The 19227-nt window shown below is 44.9% G+C and overlaps 1 protein-coding gene across 1 annotated transcript in view; it reads right to left on the bottom strand.

Moving 5' to 3' along the window:
• Positions 1–19227, bottom strand: part of PDZD8 (PDZ domain containing 8) — a 795502-nt gene that overhangs the window by 402283 nt on the left and 373992 nt on the right. The window contains exon 3 of the mRNA XM_069611909.1: positions 1573–1675. Within this exon, the coding sequence (XP_069468010.1) occupies positions 1573–1675 (103 nt within the window). The remainder of the gene's footprint in view (positions 1–1572; positions 1676–19227) is intronic.

The following is a 19227-nucleotide window of genomic DNA, read 5'->3' as shown; positions in this document are numbered from 1 at the left end:
CAATATAGTTCAATCCGGACAGGAGAGTGCTAGCAGAAAGAATGTAAAGGAATACAAGATTCCTATAAAGGCACTAGAATGTATAAATAGTGCCGTGTTGCACCTGCAGATAATGAGAACATTCAGAAAACACCCTCCCAATTAAGCAATCGATAACTATGAGGGCCAAAGCACACTCGCTGCATGCCTAAATGCGGATAAGAGTGCATAGAATCGCTAGAATCAGCTTCTGGAGTGCTCCCTCTCCATAACTCTAGGGCCGAGCGCTGTGCAATCGGAGTTAGAATGCGAATGCCGGCCAATACCTTTGAAGTAGACACAGATTAGCAACAAACTGCAAAACGTTAATGAGGCAGGCACCGAGCTACCAAACCGGAGGACGCAGACAAGACAAGGTGACACGAGAAAATGAGGTGCCTTGGGGTGAAAGGGAGGAAAAACGTAGGATCAAAACACACAACCAAATCTTGGTGCTGAGAGGTGGAACACAGCTGCCTTGGGTTAGAGGGGCACTGTTTGCAGTGAAGCGGGTGGGCGTGCTCCACGCTCGAAGACTGGAGCTGATTTGTTAAACGGAAGAATTCTCGCTGCCTTTGCGCTTCTGGCTCCCTGGCTTCTTATCCGTGTCTTCCTAAGAGCTCCCATAATCCACCACGTTTTATAGTGATTACTCAAATCCTCTGCCTAGAAGGAGTGAGGGACATACAGTGGCAGCACAGCATCAAACCTGAAAAACCTCTTATCTTTCGGTGATAATTCATCCACCCCTTTGTTGCGCTGCCTTTTTCACGCCTCCCTGCTGATAGTTCCAAGGGACTCAGGGGCCACAGACAGATTTCGCATGGCATAAAAACAACTGTATCGTAGTGTAGGAAGGGAGCTCTGGCTATCTTTTCCTGCAGAGCTGCATGGAACCCAGACAATTGGGCTCACTCTGTTTCACGTGCACCCTATGTTGACTGAAGTTGTTAGTGTGTGAAAGAAAACATGGCTACCTCCCCGAAAAAAGCACATACTGCAGACCCAATGAAAACAGTGACATGACTAACATACTGAATACCAGACCAACACCCACAAATCAGTCCATGGGCATTTTCAGAGACATTTTTTACTTTTAGTACACATGACATTAAAATATGCAATCTAGCTTAAAAGCTGCAGTATATATCTATTAAAGCACCAATCAAGTCAAATTACTTATTAACATTAACACATGGCGTCCACCATTTTGGAAGTAAAAATAGCTGACAAATTCAGCACACAATAGAAATGCATCTAAAGAGTGCAAAAAGTGGTGTGGTTTAAGGTGCAGATGGGCGAGAATGGGAGGAAATTTATATAGATTTGACTTGGAGATTGGCGTTAGATGGGTGGGACACAGACAAACCACACAAATCCATTTTCATATGTCATCTGCATTGAATGCTCTTATTTTAATGACAATTGTTTTGGCTTAAAGGTAGCGCTTTCGGTGCCACCTAATAGCCAAAACTAAAAATCGTTGTAAACAGACTATTTCTATCAAAGGTCTTGTAGGGACCATGCAACTGTGGGATACAGGTGATCTCTTACCACTCGGATGGAGCTCCGGGACTTCTCTTTCCACGGACTACTGCCCAGCTCCAGTGTGCAGTGGACATTCAACTCCTGGTCATATGAGCCAGAGATCAGGAGCCTGAAACAGAAAAGTGATGCAGTCACTCACTCTCCTTGGCATTGCAGTTGCTTTCAAGGTGCTTGAATCAGTGAGATACACTAACTATTCAAGGGCCACAACATGGAAAGGTGCAAAGTCACCTGTACAACATATGCACACTTATACAGAGATTTACATCACATCAATGTAAATTAAACCTTGTCTGCATGAGGAATGGATTTGACCAGTAACATAATGTACGCACAATTCAACACATGTCTATCACTGCTTCAACCAACAGTGTCTAGGTACAAATGAAGGGCAGGAAGAACGAGGGAAAGAAGTTTTTCAAACATACTAAAATCGCTTTGTGTGGTCTCCAGGCGCTCATGTGGGTCTGTATGGAAATTGGGGTTGGGTAGTGAGGGAGAGGAACAAATTACTTACCCGTTTTAATGTTCTTTCGGATGATGTTCCTCCAACGGGGGGGACACACACACACACACACACACCCACACACACACACACACCCACACACCCACACAGCTTTGCCGTCCCAGCAATCTTTTTTTTGACCGAGGGCGCTCTGCAGCATCGAGTCAATGTCTCTCGATGGTTACAATTCCTGTGTCTAGACGTGATATCAATTACAATATAAAGAGCATGCACTGGCCTCAGCTCCTAGTTTTCCCTCTTTCTGCACAGCAGATTAGAGCATTTGATGAACTAAATGGGCGTTGAAAGTATATTACAAAATTCACCCACACAAGGGGGGGTAGGCTTGGAGTTTGAGGAATCAGTGGGAGGAACATCCATCGGAAAGGGATAAGTGATTTGTTCTTCTAATGGATTGCGTCTTCCCACGGATTCCTCATCTTAGATCGACTCAGATAGCCGTTTTGTATATTGAGTTGGGCGAAGGGGATGGTTGTATAATTTTCTGATTATTGATCGATATTGCGCAGAACCGCTCTTCCAAATCAAGCGTCCTGGCCAGATGGTGTGTCCAAGCAGTAATGCTTTGAGGTAGTGTGGAGTGAGGACCAAGTTGCAGCATTGCAGATGTCCTGCACTGGAACACCTCTTTGGAGAGCCCAAGTGATGGACACTGTTAGGAAAGATTTCATAATTGTAGGTAATTTTCCTTCCATGTGGCAACCCCTAAACTTTTTGCTGTTTTTCACCTTGTTCTTGACTTTGCCAGAGAAGTGCAGCCTTCTGCCGCACTCCTCTGGGCTTTCGCTCCTTTCTTACGGGGAAACTGACATGCCCTTAAAACAGTCAGTACCGGGGAACGCTGTTTCTTGTAGTTTCTTTTATCATGTTGCGGCTTTCGTACAACATGACACAAGAGGGCACTGTAAGCCAAGTTACAGCTCTCTTGGGTCTCTAGCCTTCTACAGGCCCTAGATACTCGTTTAGGATTGTATCTGATCGGTGCAAGTGATTCAGGGACGGGAATGGTGGCAGCGATCGTTTCTTGTGTTTTGAGCTCCTTTTGGCGTTCTAAGCGCGTTTTCCGCGCTTAACCCAAAATGGTGGCCTGGCTCCCAAAATGGCCAGACCACGAGGCTCCTTTGTCCTGTCCGCTGACCGTCTTGCTCCCTTCACCTTCCCCAGGTCGAGCCGACCCGGGGCCTTCCTTATTTGGGCATGTACTTTCCCGCGAAACACGGATGCTTTCGCGGGCTTCTACATGTCTTGTGTGCGCCTCCAGGATGTGGGCTGGGATGTCTGGTCCCAATACACATCCTGGGTGCCAGAGAGTCTAGGGTGGTGTGAATGCCTGGGACCACCGTGGTCCGTGATTGGTCCACGAATGGTGTGAGTGTTGATGAGCGGATCTCCCATTGGGTCCCCTCCGTTTTGGCGCGAAGGGAACCGTGGATAAGAGGGGGCTGGAAACACTACTACCATGTCGATCTCCTGAGTTCTCACGAACAAAGGAATACAGGAGCCAAGTATCCTGCAACCAAGAGGCTGGACCGAGGAATCGCTGGTGACCCGCTGAAGGACTTCTCCTCTGCACTGCTGTCGCCTTGTGAAACCCTTTTCACCTTTGATCGAACCAGAAGGCCTGTACTGGTACTTCGACCCTTGGAATAGCGGGAACAGCTATTCTCGGCATCTTCACCATCTCCTGCCAGTAAGCCTTCGGAAGCGTCTCTGGGCCATCCAGCTGACTGACCAGCTTACACGGGAGTCTTGCTCTGTAACCGCCGCCAGGTTGTGTAGTATTTCGAGTCCTTGTCACTCTCACACGCTTCGTACACTTGGCGTTCCCAGGTCTGAAGTGAGTAGTGTACATTTGGCTCAGATACACACGGCCGCTCCGTTGCCCTGCTGTGGTAACAAACTGTGCGGGTTTCTTCGATTGGGACGTCTTTTTACTCGACACGACGAGGCTTTCCCTGCTCTTCTGAACCTGCCAGCTGCTGAAACTGACGCGGAGAAGCCTGGGTCTGCTTGCATCGGGGACCGGTGAGTAGCATAGCTAGGATCTGGTCGCCCTCCTGCAGGAGCCCATTGCTTTTCCCCGCTGTGTCAAACAGCACCCTTTTCCGTACTCGCGCTCTGCTTCTGCCCACTGTGGAGGCTGCGCTTGAGTCGCGGAACTTGTTCTTCTTTTGTGCACTAAACTGAACTGCCTGATTTCCCTCGAAGAGCTTCTCCTTTTGCCCGTTGGCACCAGCGCGTGCAGGTACTTTTGAGCACAAGGCTCCACTCTTCGCAGGGCTCGGACTTCCATCTAGTTAGGTGCCTCTGAAGGCGAACTGGGTCTAAGCATTATTTCGCACTGCCCGTCTTCCTTCCCTTTTAGGTGGACTACCCATTTCGTGCATCTAACGCTTGAGACTGTCGTATTTGTATATATATTGTGTTGATATGGTATGTGTTGGTTTACTATCGTTATATTGTGATTTTCTCGCTACGGTCATTGTTTTAAAGGCCTTGGAATAAATGTGTATATATTTTTAATATAACAACTGTTTGGAGTAGTTTGTAAGTGATCTTGCTTTGTGTGCTCATTGTGGGCTTTCAGTCACCCTCACCCCTCTTGAGACCTAGTCTTGACCGCCGCAATCGCTACCTTGATTGGTCTGGCTCGTCCAGAGGTTACCCTGTTCCAAGTAATTAGGTTGGCCTTCTGAACTTCTGCGCCACCAGGACAGAGTTCAGAAATCCGTCTTAACAGACACTCCTCTTGTGGAATGGGCTCCTAGGTTCTCAGACATTTTTTCCCACAATGGAGTAACACTCCAAAATGAATAGGATCATCAAATGTGATAAAGTTTGTTTGGTCACAGCTTGGCTAAACTTGTGGCCGGCATAACCAATAAATAGTTGATCATCTTGCCTGACATTTGCCTTTCTAGACATGTAGAAACTAAGAGCCCTTTTTGGGGTCAAGCCTGTGTAACCTCTCTTCCTCCTCAGAAGGTTGAAGATGTGGATAAAAAGCTGTAAAGTTATTTCCTGTATTAGATGGAATCCAGGTATACAAATACAGGGCAAAATCCCAAAGTTTTTGTTTTCAGGGAAACAATTCTCAAAAAGGGACGTTAATCAGGGAACAGAAATGATGCGTCAAGCACAGAGAATTGAAAATCCCTCACTACTAAAACCCGAGGGAAAGTAGAGATTGACCGATTGTCTTCACATACAACTTAACACCACCATAAACATATCACACAAATACACATTGCGATGAAACTCATTGAAACTAGAGGGCAATTAGAACAATCCAAGTGTGAAAAATATATATAAATCTTACTTTATTAATAAATATTAAAAGCAGTATATATTCATACAGTAGTGCATCACGAAAAACACAAAAGACAACTGTCTATACAATAGGACATACAATAGGGAGAGTGGAGATTTTATCAGTCCTCCTTTCGCATTTGAAAAATTCGACTATAGCGGTTATACTTCAACGCTATTAGAGAAAGAGAGTGTCGACATGTTTCGGCCAGAAATCAGATTAGATACGTTCTCAGGTATCCATTCAGGAGTAAGTAAAATGGCCATCTTCAGGACAACAAATTTCTTTATGATGAAGCTGATGTGTAGTTTAGAAGAGACATCATGGATCAGACTCAAGCCCACAAGCCAGCAAACAGTGAAACAGCACTCTGGCGGAACTCCGGGATGTGCCATCCATGATGTCTCATCTAAACTACACATCAGCTTCATCATAAAGAAATTTGTTGTCCGAAACATGTCGACACTCTCTTTCTCTAATAGCGTTTAAGTATAACCGCTATAGTCGAATTTTTCGAATGCGAAAGGAGGACTGATAAAATCTCCACTCTCCCTATTGTATGTCCTATTGTATAGACAGTTGTCTTTTGTGTTTTTCGTGATGCACTACTGTATGAATATATACTGCTTTTAATATTTATTAATAAAGTAAGATTTATATATATTTTTCTCACTTGGATTGTTCTAATTGCCCTCTAGTTTCAATGAGTTTCATCGCAATGTGCTCTTAGTTGGAATTCAGACACACCCATGGGAAGGAAGGAGGGACGCAACCTCAAAACTACCTTGTGCTTGGAGAATATAGTACATTGTAGTTTGCATGACAAAGCCTTTAGCTCACTCACTCTGCGAGTAGAAGTGATGGCCATTAAAAAGATAGTTTTCAAGGTCAATAACCTGAGAGAAGAATGGAGCGGTTCAAATGTACAAAACGTAGAACCCGATTCAAATCCCAGAATGGATCCAGAAAAGAAATTGGTGGGAAAGTATTTGTCAGTCCCTTCAGGAATTGCACGGCAATCGGTATCCAGGGCTCGAAATTAAGATTGGATAAGCAGGAGCTACAAGAATCTCCTGGGTATCCAGCATTAACCAATCACCAGAAGCTACCACTAAGGAATAAGGAGCAAGTACAGTGTCACAATTCTAACTTCCACATATAATTATGTCGGCATTTTAACGATTATTTGTGACCCGTTAGGCTTTAAATGTCATATAGATGTGTCCTAATGTGTATTTATAGATTGACCCAAATGCAGGAAATTACATTCAGATAATTGTGTTTGTTCAGCATCATTTTGCCTGGGGAGCCAACAGTAGCTCCTGGTAACTGTTTTAAACTAGCCAGGCTCTTCTAGGCTACAAGTAGGAGCCAAATAGCTCCCCTCAAATTTGAACCCTTGGCATCTTAAAGTAAGAGCCTTGTTCAAGTAAAAAATGAACACGCCGCCATGTATCCCTTAACGGTAGCCACCTGCAGCCCCTGATGGGCTAGGTGCAGTAAAACAAAAAAACAAAGTGATTAAATCTTTACCACTGCACCAGCTGCAAAATGTGTTCCTATGGCAGCGGTATAGTGTTTTTGTTGCTGGTCTTCAGGCCGGAAGCAACACCTCCATCACGTCTTTTGGGAGGTCCCAATCTTAATAACTTAACCTTTTAGAAATCAGGCATGAAGGTTCAGAATTCAGATTCCTGGGTGGCGAAGACGGCCCCCCCTCTTGTGATTGTAGATCCACTCTCCGCAGAAGGCGGAATGGAGGGCAGATGCACATGTCAAGAAGGCCTGTGTACCCAGTCCACCTGGGCCAATCCAAAGCAAACAGGATCATGCATTTCTTTAACTTCCTCAACCTCCTGATTACATGAGGAATGAGAGGGACAGGTGGGAACGAGTACAGGAGTGGAAAATCCCAGTCCACTACTAACGTGTCCCCAAGTGCTCCTCTGAGGAAATTCCCTGTAGAAAAACAGGTTGCATTTCCTGTTGATACTGTAAGCGAACACATCTATTTGAGGGGTTCCCCAAAGGGTGAAGATCTCTAGGAGGACTTCCTGAGACAACTCCAACATGTGAGAGATTGCGCTCTGCCTGCTCAGAGCGTCCGTAGTATTCTCTTCTCGGCCTACCTGGACAGCTGATAGAGATCCCGTTTTGTAGCACCCAAAACCAGAGCTGCACTGCTTCTCTGAACAGTGGTAGCGACCCTACGCCACCTCTTTTGTTGGGGTAATGCATCGCCACTGTGTTGGCCGGCAAAAAGACCTCAAACACCAGTCTGATCGCCCTCCGCTCTAATATGGTTTATGTATAGTCTTGATTCTGGGGGGCCCCTCCACTATGGATACAGCCCTACAGAACCGGGAGGAAACGAATGAGACAGGAGACGATCATTCCAGTAACCAATGATCAATACAATATACTGATTTATACGCTTGCTGCAAGCGAACTATCCCAAACACAAATATCCTTACTATCCAAGGGTCTCACATTTGTGCCATCTAGACACACGGACTGGTTTGATACAGAGATAGAAGTGTGCTGATTCCTCAGGGTGGTATGCTTGGAAAATCCCAAACAAGACAGATTGACTCAGGACTTCACCCTTGTTTGATCTTCACCCCTTTGGACACTCAGATACCAAATGATATTCTCACCTTCGAAAAATGGATCGTGAGTGATCTCAAATGACTAAAAGGGGCTCCTCAACATAATATCTCCAAAGAATAGAGGGATGCCATGAACAAATTGGGATCCGATAAGAACCTTATCAAACCAGCAGACAAAGGGGGAGGAATAGTGATTATGACCACCAAACAATACCAAAAGATGATATTTGCACTAATGAATGACACAGACAGCTATACACCACTAAGAAGGGACCCTACGAAAGGACTTGGCCTCAATATCTCAGACAGTTTCCTATGGACCTCAAAGAGGATGGGTCCCTGAAAAAGAAGCAGAATTCTTTAATAGCACTCAAGGACATAGCCCAACTTTTATGCTTTACCCAAGATTCATAAAGAGCTCGTATAACATCCTGGCAGACCGATTGCATCAGGATGTGGTTCCATTTTGGAACCTTTATGCACATTTGTCTATACATTTCTCAAACCGATGAGCGCTCTAAAAGAAAACTACCTTAGAGACAACGCACACTATTCAAATCTTCGAGAAGCTAAACTTTAACCCTGACAAACTATTTTTAGTCACTATGGATAAAAAAATCCCTTTACACTAGTATCCCACAGAACTAAGCTATGGAATGCATACAGCAACATTTTAATACATATAACCTACAAACAAGGGTCCAACACAACTTTATTGTAGAACTAATGACACTAGCCTTTTGCAAATACTTTCTTCAACCAACAATTTTACCTTCAGACTAAAAGGCACTGCAATGGGCGCAGCGTTCGCAACAAGTCTGGCCATTTTGTTTAGGCCAGTTTTGAAACAGACCATATCCTAACAGACCTAAACCCCTCTCAGCCACATTAACTGGAAGCGATATATAGAGGTCATATTCATCTGGAACGACACAGAAGAAAGAATTCAAACCTTTCTCCACTGGCTTAATGAGAGGTACCAAAACATCCAATTTAAAAACGTAATACAAACGTTCAGATATCCTTTTCCTGGACATGATGATTAAACACAACAAAAGGCAAATTGGATTATAATTTATACCGCAAGAGCAGTGATAGAAACGCTCTGTTACACTTCGAAAGCAATCACCCATCACACAAAGAATGTGCTCTATGGCCAATATTTGCAGATTAGTACTTCGTGCACCACCCTTGGGGAATTCTACAAGCATGCAGCAGAATTGGATTCAAGGCCTAAAGCGCGCATATCCCAGGAAATTGCTCTAGCCTCAGATATGGAACCCTTACTCACACCCAGGCCTCGCACATAGAATGAGCAAAACAAACAAATGACCTGTGTCATCGCCCACAGCAGACACGTTTCAGGTCAAGAAACAAACAAATACTGGTCACTAGTACGGTTAAACCTTCCAGAGGAACCACTGCCAAAATTCACCTTTAAAAAGGGGCAAGAATCTACGTGATCAATTGGTGCACTCCCAGTTCTTAAAAGAAGCATCCTGCACAGACTATGGGAGTGGTAAGGGGTCGGTATCCATGTGGAAACTGCGTTGAATGCAAATTCACCAGAAAAATGAAAACGTTAAAAACAGGAGAAACAACATGGACAATTCGAAGTATGACCTACTGTAAAACCAATCAAACAATTTACTGCATTGAATGCCCACATGGACTGCGCTATGTTGGCCAAACCATGAGAGCAGTGAACGCAAGGATTTCTGAACATAGATCAAAAATACGCTGCAAAAACATTACAGCCCCTTTGGTGAGCCATTACATGGAATTCAAACACGGCCTGAACAATCGGTTCATAGACATAATTTCGAATACAAAATATTCGAAAGTCAAAAAGTTGAAAAAAAAACGTCGAAAAAAAAAATGTCTAATTTTTTTTTAATGACGTTTTTTTTCGAAATGGGGGGGTTCCCCCCCAACCCCCCTTTTTTTTATTTTTACCTATTTTTTTCACAGAAACTAGAGCCCAAAAAAAAATATCGAAAAAAAAAACAATTCGACATTTTTTTTTTCGACATTTTTGATTCGACTTTTTTGACTTTCGAAATTATGTTTTCGAAATTATGACTGGACACCTGAACAATCTACTCTGGTGGATTCTGGATACAGTTAAAAGTGGACCCAACATGCAGAGAAGCCCAATTGAGAAATCGACCCAATGGATAAACAAAATGGACACAATCACGGCATGAACGAGGAATTTTAACCCCTCACATAAAGTGTCCTACATCACGACAGTGCAACCTCACCAGTTTCAGCCTCCTGAATGTCACATAAAACTATATCTAATCCCAGCACGCACGCGTGCCGACCACCATCAGATGTGGTCACTGATGCTTTCATAGCACACCTATAGACGCCCCAGCTGTAATTCGGTAGCCACAACAGGCCAACCTTTAATGAGACCCCGGGTAAGAAATACAGTAGGCCACACTCACTAGCAGGCTCCCCCGGTCTTTTGCTGCCCCCCAAATCAAGATTCTATTACTATGGAGTGTAATTGTTACTGTATCCACACAGCTCAGCACTATGTGTCGAAATTCCAACAGACTGCACTTACCAGCAGGCATCGCCGGGCCTTTAACTCATACAATATCAAAAAGGCAATTTCTTCCTTTCGTTGCAACCAGACCAGTCCCCATGACAACGGAACATGCATCTTTGGACAGGCTCCACGACTATGGACTTTTCTGCCCACAGGAGGCTTTCATTTCAACCATCCACGCCCCTCCAATGGGTTAAAACTAGTCCCCATGACAACGATGACACGAAAGGGCATAGTTTTCTGGCATGCTCTTTAGATACACTCTCCTAGCCGTTTCCCTGACAACACATTGCGTCCTACTCTGAAGCTGTTGCTCACCAACACGGCAGACTCAGGCAGCTGCATACAGGTAAGTTATCACAAACCACTAGCAAGCTTTCCCAGCCCGCTACGCCCCTGCTTCAAACGCTGTGTATTTTTTAACAATTTTTCTACTCACATATGGACCGCCGCCCCAAAGCGAGTGCACACGTTCCTCTGTATTACCCCACGACAGCTGCAGAAAGAACTTGAAAATAGCAATACGAGGTAGGAAATCCTAATAGGTTTTGCCGCCCTGCTCCTCGGCACATATAAATATATATATTTTCTGCAAGCACTGCTTCCGCATGCCCCCCCCCTCTCCCCACACACATAGGACATGTGGGCACCCATCCAGTTGTCAGACCACTGCGTCCCTCGAAATAGGCACTGGCTCTCCCACTGAGGTGGACATAAAACAAAGTGATATACCTCAGTGTGGGCACCATTTGAAACCTAGTTTAATAGACTGGTTCAGCCACTTTCCTCCCGCACCATCCGTTACCACAGGGTTAAAATCATGAGGTGAACCTACAATCTTTATAGAGAAATGTCCCTCGTTGCAATATGGTGCACAACAACTGCGAAGTGACTTTACCCTCATCACAGAGTAACGTACCTTGTTGGTAACAGTTGTACACAAATGCCACTGTAAAAGTTCAGTGCTCTAATCGAATCTCTCCGACAGATACCAGAGCCATGCTGTGAGCAGCCTAATAATCACCCGGAAACCCACCCGGCCACGCCCAAATACAACAAGAGTTTTGACTGCCTCACCACCTATTGCCAACCTCCCGGATGGGATGTTGCACACTGGAGACCCTCACTCAGCCTTAGAATACAGGGTTAGTGTCCATGACAGCTGCCTAGGCCCCCTCCAAATGACATTTGTCCACTCCTTGCAGATGACCAACACATTTACTGTGTACACCCACAGGGTCGACCAAGATGCCCCGAAGGAGATTAAATGGTTCTCACGCCGAAACGTGCCAAACCAGGGATCTCTCGTAAGCACCCGAGACAACCCTAATTAAGATCACTTTGATGTTACCAACAGGTTGGCAGAGCATAAGCTAGAAAAACTAAGTTTTTGTCACTAATGCCTTCATTTTAGGCAGACTCTTAACTAGGCGAAAAAGAATTCAGTATATTCAAGTCAATCATTTATGATACTAAAGTGTTAGATTGGCGAGCTAAGACCCTCTTGGGCCTAATTCCTGGTGTCCCCTGCCCGCATCCACCACATTCAGCCCTCCCTCCTCCAGACCGTTTCCCTTCCGTGTTTTGTCTATTCCTCCCGCCTCTCCCCTCCCCTGATTGGCCGGGCCGCTTCCTCCTTGTCCCCGATTGGCTCGCGAGTACAGAGCAGTTGAGCCTACCGCTCGCTCTCCACTCGTGCTTGCCACTTTGTATCCTGCACCACGGTGAGAGTTAGATTGGCGAGCTAAGACCCTCTTGGGCCTAATTCCTGGTGTCCCCTGCCCGCATCCACCACATTCAGCCCTCCCTCCTCCAGACCGTTTCCCCTCTGTGTTTTGTCTATTCCTCCCGCCTCTCCCCTCCCCTGATTGGCCGGACCGTTTCCTCCTTGTCCCTGATTGGCTCGGGAGTACAGAGCAGCTGAGCCTACCGCTCGCGCTCCACTCGTGCTTGCCACTTTGTATCCTGCACCACGGTGAGAGTTAGATTGGCGAGCTAAGACCCTCTTGGGCCTAATTCCTGGTGTCCCCTGCCCGCATCCACCACATTCAGCCCTCCCTCCTCCAGACCGTTTCCCCTCCGTGTTTTGTCTATTCCTCCCGCCTCTCCCCTCCCCTCCCCTGATTGGCCGGGCCGCTTCCTCCTTATCCCCATTGGTGCAGACGAGAAGCTCCCCATCTCTCTGCTGGTCCTCCCAAGGCAGCCCTCTGCCCGGCAGCCCCTGCGGCTAAGGACCCGAGGCAAAGGAAGACTCCTTCAGGGACGACTCCAGATCGTATCTGCAGGTATCCGCAGGAGAAGCAAGAAGCCAACAACAAGTAAGTGTGGCAAGGGCGGGGCCAGAAGCAACTACTTCAAGCCATACTACCCTACCACTCATCTAACAATGCATCACCACCGTAAACTCATTATAATTGCTTTCAGAAACTCTGTCCTTGCATGTGAAAAGTGTCCCCAATTGCATTTAGAAGTTGTGCCCAATAGTCTCTCTGAAAAAGTTGTATTTAGAAGTGTACCCAATTGCATTTAGAAGTTGTGCCCAATAGCCTCTCTCTGAAAGTTGCATCTGGCAGTGTGCTAATATCCTCTCTGTGAAAGTTGCATTTAGAAGTTGTGGCCAATAACCTCTCTGAGAAAGTTGTATCTAGAAGTGTCTCCAATTGCATTTAGAAATGTGCCCAATTGCATTTAGAAGTGTACCCAACTGCATTTAGAAGCTGTGACCAATAACCTCTCTGAAAAAGTTGCATTTAGAAGTCTACCCAATTACATTTAGAAGTTGTGCCCAATAGTCTCTCTGAAAAGTTGCATTTAGAAGTGTGCTAATATCCTCTCTGTGAAAGTTGCATCTAGAAGTTGTGACCAATAGCCTCCCTGAGAAAAGTTGTATCTAGAAGTGTACCCAATTGCATTTAGAAGTTGTGACCAATAGCCTCTCTCTGAAAGTTGCATCTGGCAGTGTGCTAATATCCTCTCTGTGAAAGTTGCATTTAGAAGTTGTGGCCAATAGCCTCTCTGAGAAAGTTGTATCTAGAAGTGTCTCCAATTGCATTTAGAAATGTGCCCAATTGCATTTAGAAGTGTACCCAATTTCATTTAGAAGATGTGACCAATAGCCTCTCTGAAAAAGTTGCATTTAGAAGTGTACCCAATTGCATTTAGAAGTTGTGCCCAATAGTCTCTCTGAAAAAGTTGCATTTAGAAGTGTACCCAATTGCATTTAGAAGTCTGCCCAATAGCCTCTCATTGAAAGTTGCATTTAGAAGTCTGCCCAATAGCCTCTCTGTGAATTTAGAAGTGTGCCCAATAGCCTCTCTCTGAAAGTTGCATCTAGAAGTTGTGACCAATAGCCTCCCTGAGAAAAGTTGTATTTAGAAGTGTACCCAATTGCAATTAGAAGTTGTGCCCAATAGCCTCTCTCTGAAAGTTGCATCTAGAAGTTGTGACCAATAGCCTCTCTGAAAAAGTTGCATTTAGAAGTGTACCCAATTGCATTTAGAAGTTGTGACCAATAGCCTCTCTGAAAAAGTTGCATTTAGAAGTGTACCCAATTGCATTTAGAAGTGTACCCAATTGCCTTTAGAGTGCGTGAGTGTGTCGAGCAGACAGGAGTGTGTAGGGCAATCTTGAACGCCTGAAATGAATAATAATGCATAGAACGGACCTGATAGCATAGAATTGCGTGACTTACATAATATGTTTTGGAATGCAGGGAACATCTGAAAGAGCATATATCATACCACACCCCACGCTTACTCTCTTCTTTACACCACCACTCAACTAGAACACAGAGATACTATGACACAATTCGGTATAACTGTTCTCATATCAACATCTCCCGCTCACTCCCCATCACTCTAAGTAATCACTGCTGGTTTCACACCCCCAGCCAGGCGTTCTCCTCAGGCCTAACGCAGCCACACTCGGTCTGGATAAATCCTGCCAGAGCGAACACATACTCCTGATCTCTCAACCACCACACCTACCGCTAAGAAGCAGCTACCACACGAATTCCGCACCAGCTGCACACATACCGGGTGCGCACCCGCACCTTAGGACTCTCTCTACTCTCTCTACTGACCCGAACTTCGGTTCCCAAGGGCGTTCAACCTACCAGCGCCTTCAGACCATACCAATGGTATATAAGGCACTATATAAATGCAAAATAACAATAACAATAAAGTGGTGTATTAACCACAGAATAAGTACTTTACACACTGATCGGTTTTTCAAGCTTACGAAAAGTATTTTCTTTCACTGTCTTTTTGTGTTAGACTTTGTGGATAGCTTGTTTATGTCTATGCGATACTATGACTTCATTCAAAGCATTGTGCTAAAATCTGGTTATGGAAATCAATATGCTGCACATCAATTACACACATTGTTATTAATCTACAATTTTCTCATATGTTCCAGTGAATGTATAATTCTCATATGCTGTAAGCTTTACATACACTATTTGTTTTGGACCAAAATAAATTAACGTCTTCTTTCATCTCTTTGAACTAATTTCTGTTCACAGTACTTTTTTTTTCACCATGCCAGGAATACTCCACGGCATATCCGGTAGTTACCCGTACCTATGAATTCTAAAATAACCTATTCATGTTAAAGATCTCACAGTGGAATCAAGTTTTTATATGTATTAATATTTACCCCAGTAACCAGTAGGAGTAGGGGTTTACCCTTCCTTTGTTAATATGGATTCTGATGGGGACCAAAGTCCACTGATCACGAAATAGCTCGTAACCTCCCCCTCTCTGGGAGGGAAGCACCTGCGACTACAGGTATCTCCAGCCAGGTTTGCCAAAAAAGTTCCCCCATCACCACATTCTCCTCGCAGGCCCACCACAGGGGATACTGTGCGACCTTTCTCAGGACCTGAAGGTCAGTCATCCTGCTTGAGAATTGATACTATTGGTAACCGAGGGACTGGAGGGACCTCATCCTTGGGTGGGCTTTGGCACCAGGAAAATGCAAGATGCCATGAGGCAGAGCAACCTCAAAGTCGAATGTCGGAAGATATTGGGCGTTCTGAAATCTTGTAACCTGCAAGATATGTTGAGTCCTCAACTTGGGAGGTGAAGCCTTCTCCAAGAAAGAATCCAGGACCTCCCCAATGAATTGCAGCTTTTGAGAAAGTGTCACTTGGGACTTCTTGAAATTGACGGAGAAACCCAGTTTGTGGAGAGAGTGGCAGGTGCTGTTGAGATGTTCCAGAGCCTGTTTGGGAGAACAAGTTCGGATGAGCCAATCGCCTAGGGAGGGAAAGATGTGAATCCATTCCCTCCTTCGATTCGCTGCCACCACCGCCATCAACTTGGTGAAATCCCTTGGGCGGAGATGAGCCCTAAAGGCAGTACTCTAAACGGATAGTGAGAACTGCCATTGGTGAACCTCAGGTATTTTGTGCTTAGGATGTATAGGTACATGAAAATAAGCATCCTGAAGATCAAGTGACACCATCCAATCCTAGAGCTCAAGGGCTTGGAGGATCTATGAAAGTGTGAATATTTTGAATCTGTCCTTCCTGAGGAACCTGTCCAAAGGCCTCAGGTACAAGATGAGTCCCAGTATTCATTATTGTGGACCCAGAAAATAGATGGGAGTACCAGCCTTGGTATTTCTCCACTACTGGTACCCTTTCCCAAAAGACCCTTTTCTAGCAAGGAAAGAATATCCTGCAGAAGGACCAGATCTGGTTCCCTAAGATTGCTCGCTCAGGGAGGTTGTTCACAGAGTGGTGTCAGGTTTTTGTCAGTTTTCTAGAAATGTTTCCTTAGTGCTGCATGGAAGGGCAGCACAGGCTGCTTATGAGGGCCTCTATCCAAAATGTATGTGAGGTCATCCTGGGTAATGTCCTTATCAGGACGTCTCTAACACAAATACTCAATCACCCTATTTATTCATGACCGTTCTATAGGCCGCATTAGGGAAAGTATGAAAGCGTGTTAAAAGTCCAATCATGGCTGCTGTAACAATTGTCCTTAGCAATCTTTCGTCATCCCAGTGTGTCTTGTCTGCAGAAAGTGGGGATGGGACAAGACATTTGGGGAGCACAAGCAAAATCATCACTCTACTGAACCTCACCTCTGGTCTACTCTAACTCCACCCCCTTCCTTTGTCTGCTTACTTCAAAAGGCTTCCAATATTTAGCACTCTTGTGTGAGAGGACCATGGTTATGTCAGGGAGGTCTTTGAAGCACTGAGTACAAGCGGACTTACCAGGGAAAGTTCATGTTCCCTGGAGGAATGAGACGACTCATCAGTGGGTCGAAGAAAACAATTCCTGGCCTTGGTTCCACATGGTGGTTGTGGGAACACCCAGGGCAGATCACTAATACACACAGCCTCGTCATGAATCACTCACCTCATCAAGATGACAATAGTATGACATCCAATGATTGCTGATGTAGAATTGTGTAATCTCTTTGCCCACCTTGCCAAACATGGTATATATTTTAGGTATTAGCGGGACACCAGACTTCTAATAATTTGACCTAGAGGTGCAGATGGCCAAAAGGCCACCTCTGGCTGTTGGAACCTCGTGTTCCAGGAGCAGTGTCCAGCAATGCCTGTGACCTTTGAATGTGTTCTGCTGCCACATCAAGGGAGCTGCTATTTGTCAGGTGCTTTTCCCAGCAAAGACACGTGGGTGCACTATGTTTAATGTGGAAGAGGCTAATTAATAGCTCCTTTTTAAGAAACGGAATAACCTGCATCATTTTAGTAATAAAATAAACAAAAAGGGCAGGGTTACCCTGTTAAGGATTTCAATCAGGCGACACACACCTTGGTCTCGGCCTAGTATGCAGCGCACAACTGAAATGCTTATCTCTTTATATTATATAGATTTAATATTGAGATGGGACACCACTCGTATCACACTCCCTTTTCAAATACCCCGGGTCACAATGGACCATGAACCAGGCTAAAATAAATACAATATTTATTTTAAATTTCAAGAGAAGTTATACACTTTTTAATATGGGGCAGCAATCACCAATGGGGAGATCATTACAATAAGAATGTGAGCAATGCATTGGGTTTAACCATCTAGTGGAACATATACAAAAGAGCAGAATAGGAACACTTTTGATTTAGAAAAGATAGCACCCAAGTTAAAATTTCCCCCTGCAATGTTCCCTCAAACCACAAATAATCAATTCTGAGTGGATAAACAGAAGCGGCAGGTAATCAGGGAGAAGAAAGGAAACGGAATTCAAATTGGACCTTCCCTCCCCAAATGAGAGAGAAAAACGGATTTTAAACCCCTTGCAATGTTATTAAATGACACTCGGAAATTGACAAATAATGAATGTCAGTTATAAACCTTGAAGCAAATAGAATTCCTCACTAAAGCAACAATGCGAAGACACTAATAATCACAAAGAATGGATTACCAAGAGTATAGAGTTCGAAAATGTGTGGAAGATTTAAAAACAGGTTGCAGTCAAATGACAAGTGTGAAGGTTGAATTTTTTTAATTTCTGCCTTAAATTACCCAAACGGTTTTTAATAAAAACGGGCGAAATACACTGATTCGGTTGGGGGGATAGAGGTATATCACAGGGATACTCTGGAAGTGAAAGTTAAGTCTCTAGCTGGTAAATTGGAGGAGTTATACAAGATATAAAAAAGTGCGCTTTGAGTAAAATGAAGCTGTGAAATAGGAAAGGAAATCAGTTCTGACAAGAACAGTTTTACTTTGAACTAGAATATTCAGGCTAGCCCACCAAAGAGGGACAGTAAGATCCAGGGTTGATTTGCGATTTCAACCCTGTCACCCCAGCGCCCAACCCTGGCGGAAACCAGTCCGATCACTCGAAATAGGACTAATGGTTTAGGATTACACAAGACAAAATTACTAAAGAGATGGCACTAGAAATCAAGGGCAGGGTTGCAAGAATGAGTCTGACAGCTTCAACAAGTTATCAGGATAAGGATAGGATGACTTAGAGAGTGCAATAAGGACCGAGGCAAGACACGGTATACTATGGATTTCTATGGGGTGGTGATTTATACTCGCAGTCCACCTTTTAGTTTTGGGATTTTTGGAACGTCAATAGGTTCTGGTCACCACACGGCAGAGCACCTGGCAAACAGCTGGGCAGTTCTGGTCACTGGATGGCACTGGACTGGAATAGCCATTCTGGATACTAAAGGTCAGCTGGATGGCAGGATGGCAGCGGGCATGCAGTTAGTGGGCAGCAAGCCAGGCTGGTGTCATGATCCCTACCTCTGACCCCCACTGGAAAGTCAGCCTGCCAGGTAGGGCCAGGTTTTGGGGTTCCATTATGGCCTTAAATCCCCACCCGAGACTCTCTTGGAGTCAGTCCTCGCGCCTTTGGCACCAGGCTCATAATCACTATGGAGAACACCTTTAGGTTGGGACTATTTTACTTGGAACTCCTTTCTTGGGGGCTTCAGTCAACATGGAGCCACTCGCATAGCTCAGTTCCGAAGAACTGAGCTATGCGGTATAGTGTTTAGGATGTGGCTGGCCTGGGACTCCTTTACCTGAAGACTATTTAAACCACACCCAAACAGCAGAACACGCATCGCGTTATTCTGCTGTATGCAGCGTAACCCTCACCGTGTCCAGTTGGATCTCCAGTATTCTTTGATGCCAGCTATCCTTGGAACCGCGTGCCTG

The sequence above is a fragment of the Ambystoma mexicanum genome, chromosome 8 (assembly GCF_040938575.1).
Source record: "Ambystoma mexicanum isolate Mex_15411 chromosome 8, UKY_AmexF1_1, whole genome shotgun sequence".
Classification (NCBI taxonomy): domain Eukaryota; kingdom Metazoa; phylum Chordata; class Amphibia; order Caudata; family Ambystomatidae; genus Ambystoma; species Ambystoma mexicanum.
This window is presented reverse-complemented; position numbering and strand designations above follow the sequence as displayed.